The sequence below is a fragment of the Triticum dicoccoides genome, chromosome 5B (genome assembly GCF_002162155.2).
Source record: "Triticum dicoccoides isolate Atlit2015 ecotype Zavitan chromosome 5B, WEW_v2.0, whole genome shotgun sequence".
Classification (NCBI taxonomy): Eukaryota; Viridiplantae; Streptophyta; class Magnoliopsida; order Poales; family Poaceae; genus Triticum; species Triticum dicoccoides.
Genome location: NC_041389.1, coordinates 202853494 through 202873828, shown reverse-complemented (window position 1 = coordinate 202873828; position 20335 = coordinate 202853494). Strand labels below are relative to the sequence as shown.

At 46.4% G+C, this 20335-nt stretch overlaps 1 protein-coding gene across 5 annotated transcripts in view; it reads right to left on the bottom strand.

Moving 5' to 3' along the window:
• Positions 1-301: 301 nt before the first annotated feature.
• Positions 302-20335, bottom strand: part of LOC119308079 (SAGA-associated factor 29 homolog A-like) — a 65348-nt gene continuing 45314 nt past the window's right edge. Inside the window, exons 7-9 of one of the 5 annotated variants that reach the window (XM_037584193.1) lie at positions 18361-18511; positions 1493-1540; positions 302-756 (exon numbers count right to left, since the gene is read on the bottom strand). In XM_037584193.1, the coding sequence (XP_037440090.1) occupies positions 739-756; positions 1493-1540; positions 18361-18511 (217 nt within the window). In that variant the 3' untranslated portion in view covers positions 302-738. Of the gene's footprint in view, positions 757-1492; positions 1541-1611; positions 2253-14352; positions 14441-18360; positions 18512-20335 lie in introns of those variants that run through there. The other 4 variants (XM_037584191.1, XM_037584192.1, XM_037584190.1 and 1 more) reach the window with 4 other exon arrangements.

Below are 20335 nucleotides of genomic sequence, written 5' to 3'. Positions count from 1 at the left end.
ATGTTGAAGTATACATGCTGAATTTTTTTTGTATATATACGAAAAAATGCTAAAAAGAATACATGGTGAAGTGTGAATTGGGCAAAGTGGTCGAGAAGGATATTTTTATCCGCAGGTATTACCCACACCCGGTCGGGTACGGGTATGGAAACAATTTACCCGAGGTGCGGGTACGGGCACTGGTTAATATTGAGACGGGTAAGGGTTTGGGCGACCATGACCCGCACCCGAACCTGGCGGGTGCCATGTTGATTTTTTGAACTGAAACCTTTGTTCTACGAAGTATATATAGGTAGGAATCTAGTTGAAGCCAGGAGTAGTTGATCAGATTGTCACCAAAGTATTTTACAACGTGTGAAGTGAGGCAAACATATATTCTGATAGGGCCACTTAATGTTCTAAAACAACGCTCAATCAATTTCTATTTACATAACCTTCCACTTGCAAAGCCTATGAAATACAGTACATGGCATGCAAGCCAACTCTAACTCAAGATATATACATACAATGGTACAGTAGCACAGTCATATGAACTGCACCTAGTTGTCGGCTGCAGGTAAAGTAAGATTACGACATCATCAGGCTCGAAAACTGTCATCTTCGTACACACTATCATTTGCTAGAGCAAAGCCAGATGTCCATATCGAGGTTTTTCATTGCCGATGGCCCTCCGGGAGCGCAACCACTCTGTAAAATGGAACAGCTCTCTCTGGTAGATTCCCATCCTCTTCGTCGTCATCAAATAAGAGATTGTAACTATCAAAATTAAGATAGCAGTCACAACATATTCTTCAGAAAAGGTGGACATACTATTATTAAATACAGTATTTGCTGAACGGTGGTAATCAAAAGGTTTCATTGTAATATATACGTGCATATGTATGTCCCATCTACAACTTCAGCTACGTTTAATCAAAGCCCTGTTGTGTGTTTAAAGAAAGCAAACACGAAAGTACTGTTGTATTTTCGTAAATAAGAACCACGTACAATCGTACATGCAGAGCAGCTAGTGCAATAGATGGTTGAAAACAGTTGTGCTACTGACAAGAAAAACACCAGACTAAATTCTCATGCAAAGTCATAATTTATAGCATCACAAATTGATCCAAATATCACCAGATAAATCTATAAGATTTCCTTATTGAGTAACGTTGGCTAGTCCTGCATATATTACAGATACTGGAGACCATATGACACGACCATATTGCCCAATTCCATGGAGACGGGTCATCTTAGTTATTGTTATGCAAGATATCTTATGTTTTGAGAAGGCAGAAGCACAAACATAAACATAGACCCAAACTAAATGAAGTAAAAATGGAAGGAGATTGTCATCTCTCGATCCATGGCGAAATAACCATCTCTAAGTAAACCAAGCTGTATATACAACTTCTAAAATGTGCAATACTCAGGAAATAAGAATTTCTAAGTAGATATAGAAATAGACACTTCCGAAATGAAAAATGTGTCATTTGCACAGATAAGACTGTACATCATAGAAGGTTGTAGAAGTATAGGTTACGTACTCATCAGACTTCCTCTGCAATTTGTTGCAGTGCAATTTCACCACATGATGGCAAAAAGAGAGTATTAGTGACATAGCAAATAACGGAAAAGATAGAACAAATGGATAACAGCAACTTGGTGATTTTAAACAGCACATACGGCTTCCACAAACTTCATACATGCCAAGGAATTAACCGAGTAAAAATCATGTTTATGCCACCCAGATGGAATGACCGTACAATGCTGAAGCATGTATATAAACAGGACAAATAATACTAATATATTACACCTTTAATGGCATTAATATTGACAGCATAATACTATTTGCACAGTAGTACTCGCATTAACTATGGTGAACCAAGCTAGTATCAACCTGTCCTAGAGTAGGCGTGTCATACGCCCAATCCCACAGCCATGTTCGTAACCACACTGGTAATACCGAAAAAGGCTTTCGCCCCGCTTTATAAATAAAGCAAACCGCCGGAGAGCACACATACAAGAACTAGTCCACACACACACACCCAAGTCTCACAGATAAGTACAGAGGTTCTGCTGAGGGCACAGCTCAACAAGCCCAGACAAAATAAAAGAAAAAAGCCGGAGAGCGGGACAAGCGTCTAGTCAGGTTCCGGCGGGGGCGACGGGGGCGGGGGCGGCGGCGACAGACGGACGGCCATCGAGCGTAGGTCGGCGATGAAGGCGGAGATGCCGTCGCGGTCCTGAGGGCGGCTAAGCGGCCGCCAAAGCTGCAAGAAACCAGAGAGTTTGAAGGTAGCGTCAGTAGCTCGTCGCAGAGGAGTGCGCTTATTGAGGATCGTCCAGAGAGTCCAAGCAATGACCCCAATCTCAAGCCACCTAATGTGGCGAGACGTTAAGGGGGAGTTCTGGAGTTCGGCAAATAGGTCGTGGAAGTTGGTGTGGCACCAATTTCCACCGACCGCTTCGCGAAAGCAGCTCCAAACGAATTGAGCGGACACGCAGGAGAAGAAGATGTGATTCGAGTCTTCGGGGATACCGCATAGCGGGCAGATGCCAGTGCTCGGGCCATTTCGCTTGCGAACCTCGACCCCAGACGAGATCCGACCGCGAATCCATTGCCACATGAAGATCCGGATCTTCAGAGGCAGGCGGATGGACCACACCGTCATAAGGGGGGAGGGGCGGAGGAGGGGGCGATGGCCTGGTAGAGAGACTTGGTGGAGAATTGGCCAGAGGGCTCCAGGCGCCAACGCACCTGGTCAGGCCCACCGTCCACCAACGGCTCGTGGAGAGCCACACAGTCCAGTAACTCACGCCAAGCGGCGGACTCCGGGGGCCCAAATGGCCGCCGGAAGGCGAGGCGCCCTAAGTCAATAAGGGCCCTGTCGACAGAGATCACAGGATCGACGGAGATGGAGAAGAGGCCGGGAAAACGCGCCGCGAAGGGAGCGTCTCCGGCCCACCGATCAAACCAGAACAAAGCCGACGCCCCGGAGCCCACCGAGATGGAAGTCCCGATGCGAAGAACCGGAAGAAGCTGGACGACCGACTGCCAGAACCGGGACCCGCCAGATCTCTGACAGAAGGCGAGGGGCTGTTCGCGCAGGTATTTGTTCCGGATGATGTCGAGCCAGAGGCCACCGTGACCTTGCGAAATGTGCCAAAGCCAACGGGATAGGAGGGCGATATTCATGCGCTTAGAGCACATAATGCCGAGGCCGCCTTGTTCCCTGGGCTTGCAAATGTCAGGCCAACTGACCATATGATACTTCTGCTTATCGTTGTCGCCTGCCCAGTAGAAACGAGACTGGACTTTGGCGATCTCATGGTGCAGAGTCTCGTGGAGGCTGTAGAAACTCATGAGAAACAAGAGGAGGCTGGAGAGGGGAGAGTCATCCGCGGTTTCGGCCATGATGGCCGTCGCCGCCAACTCGTGGAATACATGCGTGATGAACACATTGACATTGTCGCCATCCAAGAAACCATGCATTCTGAATTTTCGCTTCCTGATCTTGACCGTCTGAGCTCCCACCTCTTTGCGTGGCATTGGCTCCCACCTCTTTGCGTGGCATTGGCTCCCTTCTAGTGGGAGCATCGGCCATTCGGGGGGCATCCTTTTAGGCGTTAAGGATGCCACCTTTGAGGTGGGTAGCATGGACCGGGGGGAATTCTTTGTTAGCATGGAACTTTACGAGCGGGCTCTTAACTTCAGGTGGGAGGTTATCATCGTCTACGGGCCGACAGACCACGCCTCCGTGGTGCCCAGAAATGGGTTTTGAAGGGCGACGCGAACACGGCCTACTTTCAGGCCATCGCGAATGGCCGCCGTAGACGCAACACCATCCCCCTCTTGTGGGATGGCGCGACCCTCCTTCAAGACCCCCGTGACATTCAAACCCACGTGGATGGGTTCTATAGATCTTTGTTCTCTGCCGCTTCTAGGAGCGGCCTCTCCCTGGCCCCTGATTGCTGGACCGGCCCCCAACTGGTCTCTGATGCGGAGAACGCGGCCCTTACGGCCCCCTTCTCCGAGGGCGAGGTCTGGGCTGCCATTAGGGGCATGAACCCTACCTCGGCGCCGGTCCAGACGGCCTCCCGGTTAAATTCTTCCAGACCTTCTGGAACATGATTAAACTGGAGGTCATGGCCATCTTCGAAGAGTTCTACGTTGGATCCATTGACCTCGGACACCTCAACTTTGGGATCATCTCTCTCATTCCCAAGGTGCCTGGCGCTTCCGACATCCGCCAGTTTCGCCCGATCACGGTCATTAACGTGATTTTCCGGATTCTAGCAAAAGGTTACGCCAATAGGGTGACCCGTCTTGCTGACCGCGTTACCCACCCCAGCCAGTCCGCCCTCATCCAAGGTCGGTATATTCTGGATGGGGTGCTTGTCCTTCATGAAGTCCTCCATGAGGTCCGCGCGAAACACCTCAAGGCGGTATTCCTGAAGATTGATTTCCATAAGGCCTATGACACTGTTAGCTGGTCCTTCCTTCGGAAAGTTTTGCTCCGGAAGGGCTTCGACGACCGTTGGATCACCAGAGTCATGCGGATGGTCTCCTGCGGTCGTACGGCCGTTAACATCAACGGCGAGATCGGCCCTTACTTCCCCACCCTTTGTGGGGTTAGGCAAGGCGATCCCTTCTCCCCGTTCTTGTTCAATATGGTGGTGGACGCTCTTGCCGCCACCCTGGATAAGGCGAAGGCTGCTGGCCATATTCGTGGGATCACCCCCCACCTAGCCGGAGGCTCCGGGATTTCCCTCCTCCAGTATGCCGACGACACCACCATCATGGTCGAAGGCTCGGAGGCGGACATCTCCAACCTCAAGTTCCTCCTCCTCTGCTTCCAACAAATGTCTGGCCTTAAGATAAACTTCGACAAGAGTGATGTTATGGTGATGGGCTATTCTCCTGCGGAGTGTCTGGCCATTGCCAACCGGCTTAACTGCCGCCTGGGCTCCTTTCCCACGACCTACTTGGGTACGCCCATTAGTGACTCCTGGCTCACCGTCGCGGACTTGCGCCCGACCGTGGACAAGCTTCAAACACGCATCGAGCCTTCGCAGGGGAGATGGTTATCAAAGGCAGCCCGGACCACACTGGTAATCATGCAACGGGATTCAGGTGACGCAACACGGTAGTAGTCAAATTAACTATAGTGAACCAAGTTAGTATCAGCTTCTTACAGGCACCTTCCTGGGGTAGGCGTATGCAATAATAGGCCAATGCCAACAACCATGTTCGTAACTAGAATGGTACTCCGAAATCGTTAAGGGGTACCCCTAGCAAAGGTCACTCACACCTCCTCTGGTGGTCACAAGTGGTGCACTGCATGTGCGACACTTTTTGCAACAAGGGAGTTTTGTCGGCATTTTTTCCCATGCATGGGAGGCACCGATGGGTTTGTTTGTGTGTTTGTTTGTAGATCCATTTTTTCAAATGTTTTATCTCCTGAACCGCATGCCCAAATCACGAACTGTTTTCACCGTTGCCTTTCTCACATTGAGATTTTCAAACTAGATTCCATTTTGGTAGATTTCAATGAACTTTTTTGGGGCAAATTTATGCTTCCAGCTAGTAGCAATTTGTGCTTCAGTGTGAACTAAACTGTGCTCCCAATACAAACTAAACTGTGTTTCCTGACGGAAGCACAAATTGTGCTCCGTGCGCGGGTTAAGCACTACTTTGCTTCACGGGAAGCACTACTACGCTCACGCAGACGCGAAGCACTACCATGCTTCACGCTGCTGACAAACCAAAAGCCGAAAAAATAAAGAAAAAAAGGGCAGCCCGGTGCACATGGGTTCGGGGAAGGATCCGACCACTTTAATTCTTTTGTACCCAGTCTTTCCCTGCAGGGTCCGGGGAAGGGGAGCTTTGGCGCAGCGGTAAAGTTGTTACTTGTGACCATGAGGTCACGGGTTCGAGTCCTAAAACCAAAGAAAAAGTAAAACAAAACAAAGACAGGAAAAAACCGAATCAACCCTCCCAAAAATAAAAATAAACAAGAAAAAAACCAAACTGCCCAGCACCGGGCGCACGACATGTGGCGCGTTGGGACGCTCCCGCGCACCAGAAAAGTGTCCGCTGGGATACCCAGCCATGGGGTGCACCCAATTAGTTGCTCCCATGGTAATCATACCACAGGATCCAGGTGATGCAATGCACCTAGGCAGACCAAGAGCTGCAAGTTCATCTTGTGCACCGGAAAAGTACCTCGGGTTTCCAAAGTTGTTAGGACTTGTTTTTCCAAGTTTTATGATATTTCTAGCAAAAGTATTGAAAGCACAACTGCTCCCTGGGTGATTTTGGTAATTAATGTCAACATATCTTTTGTTGGACTAACACTTTTACCTAGTATGTTTCAGATAAGTTCAACAATAGTATCATGGACTAGAGGATGTGGAACCCCTTTGAATGCTAAGGACAAAAGGATTGGCTCAAGCTCAAAGCACAAGACTCTACATTTTCTGTTTTAGTGATCCAAGATCACATTGAGTCTAAAGGAAAAGCCAATACTATCAAGAGGGGATGAGGTGTTGCTTAATGGCTTGCTTGCTCAAAGTGCTTAGTGATATGCTCCAAAGCCCTCAACTACCTTCTCACATCCACATATGACCTAAACCAAAAGTCCAACTCGGCCCCACCGATTCTTTCTATCCGGCGCCACCGAGTTCAGATGTCATAGTCACTGCCACAAACCCTAGGCAAATCGGTCTCACCGATAGGGATCTCGGTCTCACCGAGAAGGGATTGTAATCTCTCTGTGTATGTCCATTACCAAAATCGGTTTCACCGAGTTTGCGTAATCGGTCCTACCGAGATTACAATGCAAACTCTCTGTTCCTCTTCGTAACATTTCGGTCCAACCGAGATGAGCAAATCGGCCCCACCGAGTTTGCCTGACCAACTCTCTGGTTAGCTTATTACCAAAATCGGTCCCACCGACTTTGTGTAATCGGTCTCACCGAGATTACGTTATGCCCTAACCCTAACCATATCGGTCCTACCGAGTTGCATGTCGGTCCCACCGAAAATCCTAACGGTCACATTATTTGCTAAATCGGTCTGACCGAGTTTGACGATTCGGTCCCACCTAGATTGGCAAGTTGTGTGTAACGATTAGATTTTGTGTGGAGGCTATATATACCCCTCCACCCACTCTTCATTCGTGGAGAGAGCCATCAGAACGTGCCTACACTTCCAGCATACATTTTCTGAGAGAGAACCACCTACTCATGTGTTGAGACCAAGATATTTCATTCCTATCATATGAATCTTGATCTCTAGCCTTCCCCAAGTTGCTTTCCACTCAAATCTTCTTTCCACCAAATCCAAATCCTGTGAGAGAGAGTTGAGTGTTGGGGAGACTATCATTTGAAGCACAAGGGCAAGGAGTTCATCACCAACACACCATTTGTTACTTCTTGGAGAGTGGTGTCTCCTAGATTGGCTAGGTGTCACTTGGGAGCCTCCGACAAGATTGTGGAGTTGAACCAAGGAGTTTGTAAGGGCAAGGAGATCGCCTACTTCGTGAAGATCTACCCTAGTGAGGCAAGTCCTTCGTGGGCGACGGCCATGGTGGGTAAGGTGGTTGGCCTCGGTAAGGTGGCCATATCACATGATAGCTCCATTCAAAATGTTATGCTCGTTGAATCTCTTGGCTACAATTTACTTTCAGTATCTAGACTTGCTGATTTCAGTTTCAATGTCCTATTCACTGAAGTAGATTGCCAAGTGTTTCATAGAGATAATCATAAAATGGTCTTTACCGGTATACGTAGAGGTGATCTATACATTGTTGATTTCACTAAAAAGGCTCAACCTAGAACTTGCCTTATTGCTAAATCCTCTAAAGGTTGGTTATGGCATAGACGATTAGGTCATGTGGGCATGCGAAACCTAGACAAGCTTATTAAAGGAAATCATATCCTTGGCGTTAACGATGTCATATTTGATAAGGATAGACTTTGCAGCGCTTGTCAAGCAGGTAAACAGGTTGGAGGAAGGCATCCCGTCAAGAACATCATGACCACAAGGAGGCCACTCGAGCTACTTCACATGGACCTTTTTGGTCCCAACGCCTACAAAAGTCTCGCTGGAAATTCTTTTGGTCTAGTTATAGTTGATGATTTTTCAAGATTTACGTCGGTGTTCTTTCTCGATGATAAATCGCAGGTCCAAAGGATCTTCAAAAAACTTCGCTAGAAAGGCCCAAAATCAATTTGAAGTGAAGATCAAGAAAGTTCGCAGCGACAACGGAACGGAGTTCAAGAACGCAAATGTGGACACCTTTCTTGACGAAGAAGGGATTTTACATGAGTTCTCGGCTGCGTACACACCTCAACAAAATGGAGTTGTTGAGAGGAAGAACCGGACGCTCATCGAAAAGGCGAGAACGATGCTTGATGAGTACAAGACGCCGAAGCACTTTTGGGCAAAAGCGGTTGAGACAGCTTGTCATGCAACAAATCGCTTGTATCTTCACAAGCTACTCGGCAAGACGGCATACGAGCTCCTCACTGGTAACAAACCCCAAGTTGGATACTTTCGAGTATTCGGCTCAAAGTGCTACATTCTTGATAAGCATCGTCGTTCCAAATTTGCTCCTAAGTCTCATGAAGGTTTCCTACTTGGTTATGGCTCAAACTCTCACACTTACTGTATCTACAATAATTTCACCCGAAAGGTTGAAGAGACGGTAGATGTGAAGTTTGATGAATCTAACGGCTCGCAAATAGAGCAATTGCCAATTGATGTAGGAGACAAAGACCCTTCTGAAGCAATTCAAGACTTGTCTATTGGCAAGATTCGTCCAACGGAGGTGAAGGAGAGTACCTCGTCCGTCCAAGTGAAAGCTTCCACCTCACGACAAGGTGAACCAAGAGTTGATACGGAAGCATCCACAAGTGGGACACACCAAGACGAAGAAAACGAGGAAGTACACCAAGATGAACGTCAACAACCTCCTTCTCCACCACAACAAGAAAATGACAACGTCAACAATGAAGAAGGCCAAGAAGAAGAACAAGATGAAGAAGATGTTCCACCTAGATCCAAGCAAAAGCTTTCACGAGTTCGAGCAAGAGTAGCCAAAGACCATCCCGTCGAGCAAATCTACAATGATATCCAAACCGGGAGAATCACTCGCTCTAAAACTCGTTTAGCTAACTTTTGTGAACACTATTCATTCATCTCTAGCATTGAACCTATGAAGGTTGAAGAAGCTTTGGAAGATCCGGATTGGATAAACGCCATGCATGAAGAGCTACACAACTTTGAGAGAAATCAAGTTTGGACATTGGTTGAGAAGCCCGACAACAACCACAACATCATCGGTACCAAATGGGTGTTTCGCAACAAGCAAGATGAAGATGGACAAGTAGTTCGCAGCAAAGCACGTCTCGTCGCCCAAGGCTACACTCAAGTCGAAGGTATGGACTATGGTGAGACTTATGCTCCTGTTGCTAGACTTGAGTCCATTCGCATCTTACTTGCCTATGCTAATCACCATGATATCACATTGTACCAAATGGACATTAAAAGTGCTTTTCTAAATGGTGAAATAGAGAAGGAAGTTTATGTTAAGCAACCTCCCGGCTTTGTCAATCCTAAGAAACCTAATCATGTATACAAACTTCACAAAGCTCTTTATGGTCTTAAACAAGCTCCTAGAGCGTGGTATAAATGCTTGACCAAGTTCCTTACTGAAAAAGGCTTTGAAATTGGAAAAATGGATTCTACTCTTTTTACTAAATGGGTTAATGGAGAACTATTTGTGTGCCAAATCTATGTTGATGATATTATATTTGGTTCGATTAACCCTCACTTTAGTGAGAAGTTTGGAAAGCTAATGTCGGAGAAGTTTGAGATGTCTATGATGAGTGAACCAAATTCTTTCTCGGTTTGCAAATCAAGCAAACTAAGGAAGGAACCTTTGTATCTCAAACAAAGTACACCAAGGACTTATTCAAGAAGTTCAATATGCAAAAATGCAAAGGTATGACTACACCCATGCCTACTAGTGGACATCTTGATTTGACCAAAGATGGTGAACCGGTTGATCAAAAGGTTTATCGCTCTATGATTGGTTCATTGTTATATCTATGTGCTTCTCGTCCCGATATTATGCTAAGTGTGTGCATGTGTGCACGATATCAAGCCGCTCCTAAAGAATGCCACCTTAAGGACGTGAAAAGGATAGTGAGATACTTAATCCATACACCAAACTTTGGCATTTGATATCCAAAGAGGGCCTCTTTTAATCTTGTTGGCTACTCCGACTCGGACTATGCCGGTGACAAGGTTGATAGAAAGTCCACTTCGGGTACTTGTCAATTTCTTGGTAGATCTCTTGTGTCTTGGTCTTTCAAGAAACAAAACTCGGTATCCTTATCCACCGTCGAAGCGGAATACATTGCCGCTGGTTCATGTTGTGCTCAATTACTTTGGATGACCCAAACTCTTAAAGATTATGGGATATATGTGAAACATGTTCCATTACTTTGTGACAATGAAAGTGCTATCAAGATTGCTCACAATCACGTGCAACATTCTCGAACTAAGCATATTGAAGTTCGTCATCATTTCATTCGAGATCATGTTGCCAAAGGGGACATTAATCTTAAGCATGTTCACACCGAAAAGCAATTAGCGGACATATTCACTAAACCACTTGATGAGAAAGTGTTTTGCAGGTTAAGAGGTGAATTGAACGTCATTGATGCTTCAAACTTGGAGTAGGAACTCCATTTGATACATGCAAGACATGAGACTATGACTAATTCTTGATATTTCTCTTATGATGATAATTTTATGTCTTGGTTATATTTGCACCTTGCATGTTATCTAACCCATGTAGGTACTTGGATGAATCTAAATCAATGAGATTGCAACTCACTCACATCTTGAGCAATCTCTACATCACCAAGTCTCTACACAACGGTGGTTGAAGACGAGGAAGCACGAAACCATTCAAACATATCCTTTGACAAATTTATTATTGAGATTCATGATTGTCATTTTGGATACACAAGTGCTCTTCCTTGCAAAAACTAACCCATGTAGGTAGATGAACTCAAATTCCAAAGTGGTGCTCCCAACTCTTGATGAGCTACATCAACCTTGAGCTACCCACATAAGTTGAACTACATGATCACGATCAACACCACCACCCAAGGTACGTTATTCCATTTTAGAGAAGCTTTACTCCAAGTCATGAGTCAAAGCAACTCGATAAGATGTGAATACATCAAAATGCTTAAACGAAAAATGGTAACCCCATTTTGAGCTTAAACGATGAGTATGACCTATGATCAGGTGATCTCACTTGACTCCGAAGTCAATATACTCTAACGTAGGTGACTTTGTCGCCGACCAATTGTAGATGAAGTTCTCTCGTGTCCTTTTTCTGTGCTCTTGCATTTGTCTCATGCATATTTGTTTTTCCTTTTCTCAAAAAAAAAACTTCATCTAGATTTCTTTTCTGTTTCTTTCTGTTCTGCATTCTCTGCATCCAATTCATTGCAAATCTTTCAGTTGATTCCTTACAAATCCTTGTGAGATCTTGTCTAGTGAGCTGAGGTGACAAGTGTTTTCTCTGTGATGAACTCGGTCACACTGGTCTGTTGTTTTCGGTTTAACCGAATTCCTTCGGTGCAACCGAAGCATAAAACTCGGTGCCACCGATTTCACTACAGGGAAGACATTTTCATTTTGCCACTTGTTCGTGCATTACTTTTGAACTAGCTCCACTCAATGAATCTTGTCCTCTACCAGCATCACATTTAACTTGCTGCTTTGTTCTGTGACTCAAGGACCAAACCCATCGTGACAAATATCCAGAAGAACCCTTCTTGAAAATTGATGTCAAAGGGGGAGAGAGAGATCACATCAAAGCTTAATCATATCTATAAGGGGAAAGAATACTCAAGGGAAGAGAGAGTAATCATCAAGAACCCTAGATGCTTGATGTTCAAGAGGAGAGAAGTCGCATGTCTTTAAGAGGGGAAAGACATGTTCATATTTGTTTGTTTGCATTACCTCTGTTTATTTTCTTTAAGCTCTGATTTTCTGTTCCCTATCTTTTCCCAGTATCCCATGCTAGATTCAGGAGGAGCAAGACATCTAAGGGAAGGAAATCCTTGAATTCGTTGCACATCTTTATCTTTGAGGACATGTCTATATTCAATGTGGTACTCAGTACTCACTCTCTACATGTCATCTCAGTCTTGGTACTCTTGTGATTTTTTTTGTTTGCTCTGGCTAGTAGGTGCATTTGTGTTATCTAACCTTGTTTACGCAGGTTCATTCCATCCTAAGCCAATTCAAGACCACAAGGTAAGTATATGCATCACAGTCATGTGTATGAGGGATTCTTGCTGATGTACATACTGTTTGCAAGAAGGAGTCATGAGCATGAAGGTACATTTCCCACATTCACATCTTTTGCTCTGATGCATATAGCCAAGATACATGTAACACATTGCCTACTCTGTCATGCTTATGCATTCACTTGCTGCTATATTCCATATTCACATGATTGCATACATGTAGGGGGAGCCTATGCATGTTACACGTTTTTCCAAAGCTTTACTTGTTATTCTCTATATCTTTATCTAAAGCTTTGATGTACGTTGTCATCAATTACCAAAAAGGGAGAGATTGAAAGCACAAGTGCTTCCTGGGTGATTTTGGTAATTAATGTCAACATATCTCTTGTTGGACTAACACTTTTACCTAGTATGTTTCAGATAAGTTCAACAATGAAGTGGCATGGACTAGAGGATGTGGAACCCCTTTGAATGCTAAGGACAAAAGGATTGGCTCAAGCTCAAAGCACAAGACTCTACATTTTCTGTTTTAGTGATCCAAGATCACATTGAGTCTAAAGGAAAAGCCAATACTATCAAGAGGGGATGAGGTGTTGCTTAATGGCTTGCTTGCTCAAAGTGCTTAGTGATATGCTCCGAAACCCTCAACTACCTTCTCACATCCAAATATGACCTAAACCAAAAGTCCAACTCGGCCCCACCGATTCTTTCTATCCGGCGCCACCGAGTTCAGATGTCATAGCCACTGCCACAAACCCTAGGCAAATCGGTCTCACCGATAGGGATCTCGGTCTCACCGAGATAGGATTGTAATCTCTCTGTGTATGTCCATTACCAAAATCGGTCTCACCGAGTTTGCGTAATCGGTCCTACCGAGATTACAATGCAAACTCTCTGTTCCTCTTCGTAACATTTCGGTCCAACCGAGATGAGCGAATCGGCCCCACCGAGTTTGCCTGACCAACTCTCTGGTTAGCTTATTACCAAAATCGGTCCCACCGAGTTTGTGTAATTGGTCTCACCGAGATTACGTTATACCCTAACCCTAACCATATCAGTCCTACCGAGTTGCATGTCGGTCCCAACGAAAACCCTAATGGTCACATTATTTGCTAAATCGGTCTGACCGAGTTTGACGATTCAGTCCCACCGAGATTGGCAAGTTGTGTGTAACGGTTAGATTTTGTGTGGAGGCTATATATACCCCTCCACCCACTCTTCATTCGTGGAGAGAGCCATCAGAACGTGCCTACACTTCCAGCATACATTTTCTGAGAGAGAACCACCTACTCATGTGTTGAGACCAAGATATTCCATTCCTACCATATGAATCTTGATCTCTAGCCTTCCCCAAGTTGCTTTCCACTCAAATCTTCTTTCCACCAAATCCAAATCCTGTGAGAGAGAGTTGAGTGTTGGGGAGACTATCATTTGAAGCACAAGGGCAAGGAGTTCATCACCAACACACCATTTGTTACTTCTTGGAGAGTGGTGTCTCATAGATTGGCTAGGTGTCACTTGAGAGCCTCCGACAAGATTGTGGAGTTGAACCAAGGAGTTTGTAAAGGCAAGGAGATCGCCTACTTCGTGAAGATCTACCCTACTGAGGCAAGTCCTTCGTGGGCGACGGCCATGGTGGGATAGACAAGGTTGCTTCTTCGTGGACCCTTCGTGGGTGGAGCCCTCCGTGGACTCGCGCAGCCGTTACCCTTCGTGGGTTGAAGTCTCCATCAACGTGGATGTACGATAGCACCACCTATCGAAACCACAACAAAAACATCCGTGTCTCCAATTGCGTTTGCACACTCCAATCCCATACCTTTACATTCTTGCAAGTTGCATGCTTTACTTTCCGCTGCTCATATACTCTTTGCATTCTTGCTTGATATGTATTGTGATTGTTAAACTTGTGCCAAAACTCCACTTCAACTTAAAGAAATTAAAAACTGCAACTTTTCTCACTTAGTGTCTAATCACCCCCCTCTAGACACCTCTTCTCGATCCTTCCAAGTATCCACATGCATTTCTACACCAAAGAGATAACAGCTACCATGTCTTGTATCGGGAACACTGCTAAGAGCCCTTATTTGTCCATCTATGGTACATAACAGAACACCTGCATGACTGGCAATAGCGCTAAATATTAATAGTGCATGTTCAAAATGCTGAGATAAGCACATACTTTACAGAGTGTCTTCTTAACCTTTTTTGCACACATCACAAAACTACAAGATTGCAATGTATGTCTAGTCAGAGTCAGAGTTACCAGATTTGCTCAAACCATTGTCGAACTCTGATCTAGATTGATCGATCTAGATTGGGATTCGAATTCGTTTGATTCATTCCAGATTTGCTGTCTGATTCACGACCCAAGGGCGAACCGACATGTGTGTCCTTCATGTCCTCATAGTTGCTGCTTGGCAGTGCTACCTCCGTCATCCTTAATTTCAAGCAAGACGGGAATAGAGTTCAACCAGTAGCACCGTCAAGGAGCAGCCTGGACGTGTCGCTGGAAGGAGATGGAAGAGAGCTGCAGCCAGCACGGAGCAGCGTGCACACGGGGCTGAGAAGGCATGGGAGCAGGCAGAAGAAGAAGCTTCGTAAGGAGGATTTTCAGAGCCTGATTGACCAGTTGAGAAACAGATTAGGGCTCTGGCGAACTGGATTCCTCTACCAGAGCGGTCATTTAATTTTAGTCCAAGCAGTGTTATCAGCCATCCCAATCTTTCACTTAATGTCCCTTGACCATCCACCATGGGTGTTCAAGGCCATTGACAAAATCCGCAGAGCATTCCTTTGGAAAGGTACTAATGTGGTAAAAGGCGGCCACTGCTTGGTGAGTTCAAATCAAGTTTGTCGTCCGAAGGAGAGCGGAGGACTAGGCATTCTGGACCTAAAGATCATGAGCTCCGTGCTCCGGTTGCGTTGGGCTTGGAAGGCACGTACATCAAATAATCGTGTGTGGAGCATCTTGATAAACCCTTTGGAAAATCATGAAAGGCGTCTACTCGATGCTGCTGCTCATGTTGAGTCACGTAATGGGAATGGATGTTTCTTTTGGACCGATAGATGGATCAATGGCGCAGCAGTATAAGATATCACGCCGGAAGTTTTCAGTTCTGTGCCTCCAGCCGCCAGGGAGAGAAGAACAGTAGCCAAAGCAATGGTCAGTGCAGTCAGGATTATAAGGACATAAAGGGGAAAATAAATATTCGTATTTTCCATCAGGTTTTAACCTTATGGGAGGTGATTTCTGAAGTTCAGATTATACAAGGTGCTGAAGAAAAAGGTCATGGAATCCTAAAGGTACCTCTCTTGAAACAGGCTTTCGCCCGCTTTATATATAAATCAACAACCACAACAAGTACACGGCTGAATGATACAAGATGGTGAGGTAAACCTCGTACAATGCCGATCCCAAGATAAACGAATCCCACAGAACGCAAGCGACTATGCTACCGAAAGAGTACACTGGAAGAGCATAAAACAACGCCACACAAAGCCCTAAACACCTAAGTTCCACGACAACGCCCAGGAGGGAGAACGGCGCAAAGTGTCACCGCCGTCGAGTCCAGAAGGGACAAGGGTCTTCACCAGGAACTCTGATACGGAGAGGAGTACCACAACGACATCTTCGGGAAGAGAACGGCGCCCGCGAGCGTCGCCGTCGTTGTTGACAAAGCGCGGAGCTTTCGTTCGGCAACTCCCCTGTGCCCCCACCAGGTCTTCGGGACAAGTGCGGCGAGATCAGATCTCAAGGTCCGGATCGGGGCGACGCCACTGCCAAAGATAAGGAGCGTGCCCGGGCCACCACCGCTATACCTCCTGCCATCCACACGACCAAGAGGAAAAGCCACCACCACCAAAATGGTGCTCGCCGGAGAGCCAACCATGCGGACCACCCTCCGGAGCCGCCGCCCCGGCATCCATGTCCGAGCCACCACCCATCATCCACATCATGGTGCACCAACCACAGAACGGAGGAAGAGTAAAAGGCGTCTCCTTTCACTCCTAACCCGGCATCCGTCACGAAGTTTGGGTTGATGCCTCCACGTTAGGCGGCTTCCACACGACCACACCTCCCAGCCAGTCCCGATGGACCGGGAAGGGGGGGGGGACACAACCCCGTGACTACCAACGGCCGTCGCCGAGCACTCTCGCATGACGCCATGCCCGTGATCAACAACGCCGATATGCCGACAGATAGGGGCGACTGGACCACCACCGCATCCGCGAGGGGAGAGACCACCCACGGATACACCCGGATCAAGCCCACCATCACCTACTCGGAGCGAGAGCTCCAACCGTCTCGGGCCCCAAACCGATCCGCCCGAGCACGAGCCTCAAGTCCGGCCATCTCCGCAACGCACACAACCGCGTCGCTGACCAAGACCCGGGAGAAGGGATGGGCTACCACCACCCACACCCCTCCACTAAGCAGCACCCGCCGCTGCAGACGCCTCGCCGGCTAGTGCACCACCCAGGCCGCTTGTAGCCACCCGAGCCCGACGGATCGAGCACCCACGAGCAGGCACCACCACATCGGAGTCCTCACTACTCCGGAACACAACAGCAAAGGCCAACCCGCGCCGCCGCGGCCCTCGTCGGGAGAGGCGGCCGCCTTGCGGATCTGGCCGCCCTGCAGATCTGGCCCAAGCCACACCACCGACACAGCCACCTCTGCACGCGCCTCCACCCACCATGCCGCCCGAGACCCAGCCTCGGCACCGGCGCCCAGGCACGAAGGAGCTCCGCCGCGCCAACTCCTGCATGCGAGGGGACGCGAAATCCTCACCGCCGCCGGCTCCGGTCGAGCTTTGCCCGGGCCGAGCCCCTTGGCGGCGGCGAGGGAGGGGGGAGGAAGGGTGGGAGGGCTGGTGGCGGAGGATTTAGGGTTTCCCCCCGGCCGCTCCGCGCGCGCGGGGGGAGGGGGGGGGTTCGACGCATGAGGAGTTGGGGAGGAGCGGGTGGATCCCTAGCACCTCCGGTTCATCGGGCTTTTTCTGTGTTGCTTACTCCGCAAATCTGTTTATAAAGCACACTTCGCTGCATCTGTCATGTGTAGTACTGCCTGCACCATTTGGAAGGCTTGGGCTCCTCTAAAATGCAAACTCTTTCTCTGGCTGGTCGTCAGGGGGCGTGCCTGGACAGCGAACCGTCTCGCTAAGCGTGGTTTGCCTCACAATGCTGCATGCTGTTTCTACAAACTGCGCAAGAATCCGCTCATCATCTCTTCATGGGTTCCAGTGTAGTGACCATCATTTGGAGTTCAGTGCTTTTTTGGGCAAATCTGAGCAAGGTCATCCCTCAAAATGCTCCTGAATTCCGGGATTGGTGGCAAGAGGCCAGAAATAGAGTCCATGAATCCAAGAGGAATTCCTTGAACGCCATGGTACCATTAATTATCTGGAGCATATGGAGGGAAAATAAGAGCTAACACTATGACCATGCAATTCTCCCAAGTTCTTCGAATTTGTTAAATATATTGAAGTTGGTTAATTTAAGCATTACAATGGAAGGGTAAAAAGACAGGCCTGGCGCAGTGGTGAAGTAATCCCTACTTGTGCCAAGGAGTCCTGGGTTCGACGTGGACTCTCTGCATTGCACTGTGCATGGGGAGCCTTGTATAATCCTCCCCAGACCCCACCTGGTGTGGGAGCTTCTAACACAGGGTCTGTCCTTTAATGGAAGGGTACATGATGCGTATGAATAACAGGCAATACACTATAACAAGCTTCGCCTATCAGTAAGCACCAATCAATGCTTAGCAGTTTCACTACTTTGGTGGAAGATCCTATGATAACAAAATATTCTGACGTTCAGATTACTCCCCACCTTTTAGCCTATATAAGTCTAAAATTCCCACTTCCTAGGTAGCCTCCATTTAAATGGTTTTAACAATCAAGGAGACTGTTTCACACAGAATAAAATGGCACCATACATATGGATGTCCAACCTTGTGAACAGAACAAAAAGTCACATTATTATGAAGAATTGATGATCTGCCGAGGATTCATGTGCATGTTAAGATGTTACCTTACGTTGAGAGGCTACGGTAGCCCTATATAATGCTGTTGTGCCAGGATAAACAGCTAAGACTTGCCGACCCTGTCCAAAATCCTGAGCACTAGACGGATCTCCTTTCTTTGGAAATGGAATAATATATGACATAGGCAACTTGTATTTCCTGTACACATGGTTGGGATGGAACAGCATCAGTTTATGGGCCGCAGACATTAAGGATAAGGCAAATTAGCCCAGAGTGTACCAATGAAACTTTTTATTGCAAGGATATAGATCTTTTTAAAGGAAAGTCAATAAAACAGCTGTGGTCTCACTGAAATTCATACAAATAAAAAAGAACAAGATGTAGAAATAGTACAATATGACAACTGATGTGGAATTGAGAGATTTAATGATCGGATGGACCTTTAAGAAATAAGGGGAAAGCAAATTTGTAGATACAAGGGTGGGTGCATAAATTTTGAGAATATTTGAAGATGCACAAGTAGGTAAGCTCTAAAGTCTAGCAAGAATCTACTATTGGATGTAAAAAGTCCAGACCGACAAATAATTCAACTGAACTAACTAAGAATTTGATGAAGCATATCACAGCGCTGGATATCTTTTTTTCTCGAGTACGCAGGAGACCTGTGCATTATTACATTGAGAAGGAAAAGAAGGGGTAAGAACCCTTACAAGGCACACACCCGGCCACCTACAAGCCTTATCTCAGGGATCTGTCTAACTGAAGTTCAGAACTGACGAGAAATTCAAAAACCAAATTCAAAGTAGTGGATTTTGGACGACAAAAGCTTAGGGTTTCAGGCGCTCAGATACACATATTATGCCAGCAAGACAATCAGCAGTCCAGTATTTGTTGTGCGCCACTAGCCACATGAAAAACGGCGTTTGCACGGCTCGCAGGTCTTCCAGATGCGAACCCAAGGTTCAAAAAGGGTAGCTCCCTGGAAAAAAACCTCTATAGACTGACTTGGCCGAATAATGTCCACAGGCTAAGAGTTTCCAGTCCTCTACTCCTGGTTTCAGTACTGTCTCTGACAAAAGATCCCAAAGCTCCATATGTTTGGCTAGCTCATTGCTGACTATGCCTGATATAAACTACTGACTATGTCCGATAAAAAACTACTCCGTTCACAATATAAGATGTTTCGGATATTTCAATATGGACTACATACGGACTGAAATGAGTGAACAAACACACTAAAATGTGTCTATATACATCCGAATCATAAAAAAGTTAGAACATCTTATAATAGTGAACCGAGGGAGTACTAGCTAGTTCATTGCTGTCAAATAGTCCAAAAGGGCCCGGTGTATTCATCTACTAGTAATCAATTCACAAATACCATTTGCAGCTTCTTCAGAGTTAGCCCTGCATATCAAATACGCAAACAGCATCGCCGAATTTAAGGTGTCCTCAACTACATCTATTTCTTATAGTTTCTTATGGGTCTCATCTACTCCCGAAGCTGGCTTCCGGCATATCATTAGGGGGAAATTTTCATTACACACTAGTAGGGAAAATAATATCAGAAGAAAATTAATTTCAAGAAAAAGTAATACTTATGTGGCAAAAAGGCAAAGCATCACTTGATCTGCTCACCACAAATGAAGGTACCTCAAAACATCGAAACTCGTCAACATTTTTTATCTGAGTAAATTACACAGGACCACACCTAATCCGGATGTGCTGAGGCAAAACCACAGTTCCTTTTCTTTTCTTTTCACATAACCGTACTAACCCAGCCTTTTGCCTCTCTGATCACCAAATCTTAGCAGTATGGCCCGCATGTTCAGTGAACATCTGGCAAAAGGGTGCCATTCCTCTGTTTTGGTTGCTGTGTTGCCTAATATCCAAAAGGCTGTGGTTATGTGGAAAGGGATAAAAAAATGTGGTTCCCTATTAACACCGCCTCAAAAACTGGAGTTCTATTACATTTGTTCTCTTTTGGTTGCTGTGGAATGCATCATTGATGAACACTCGAAG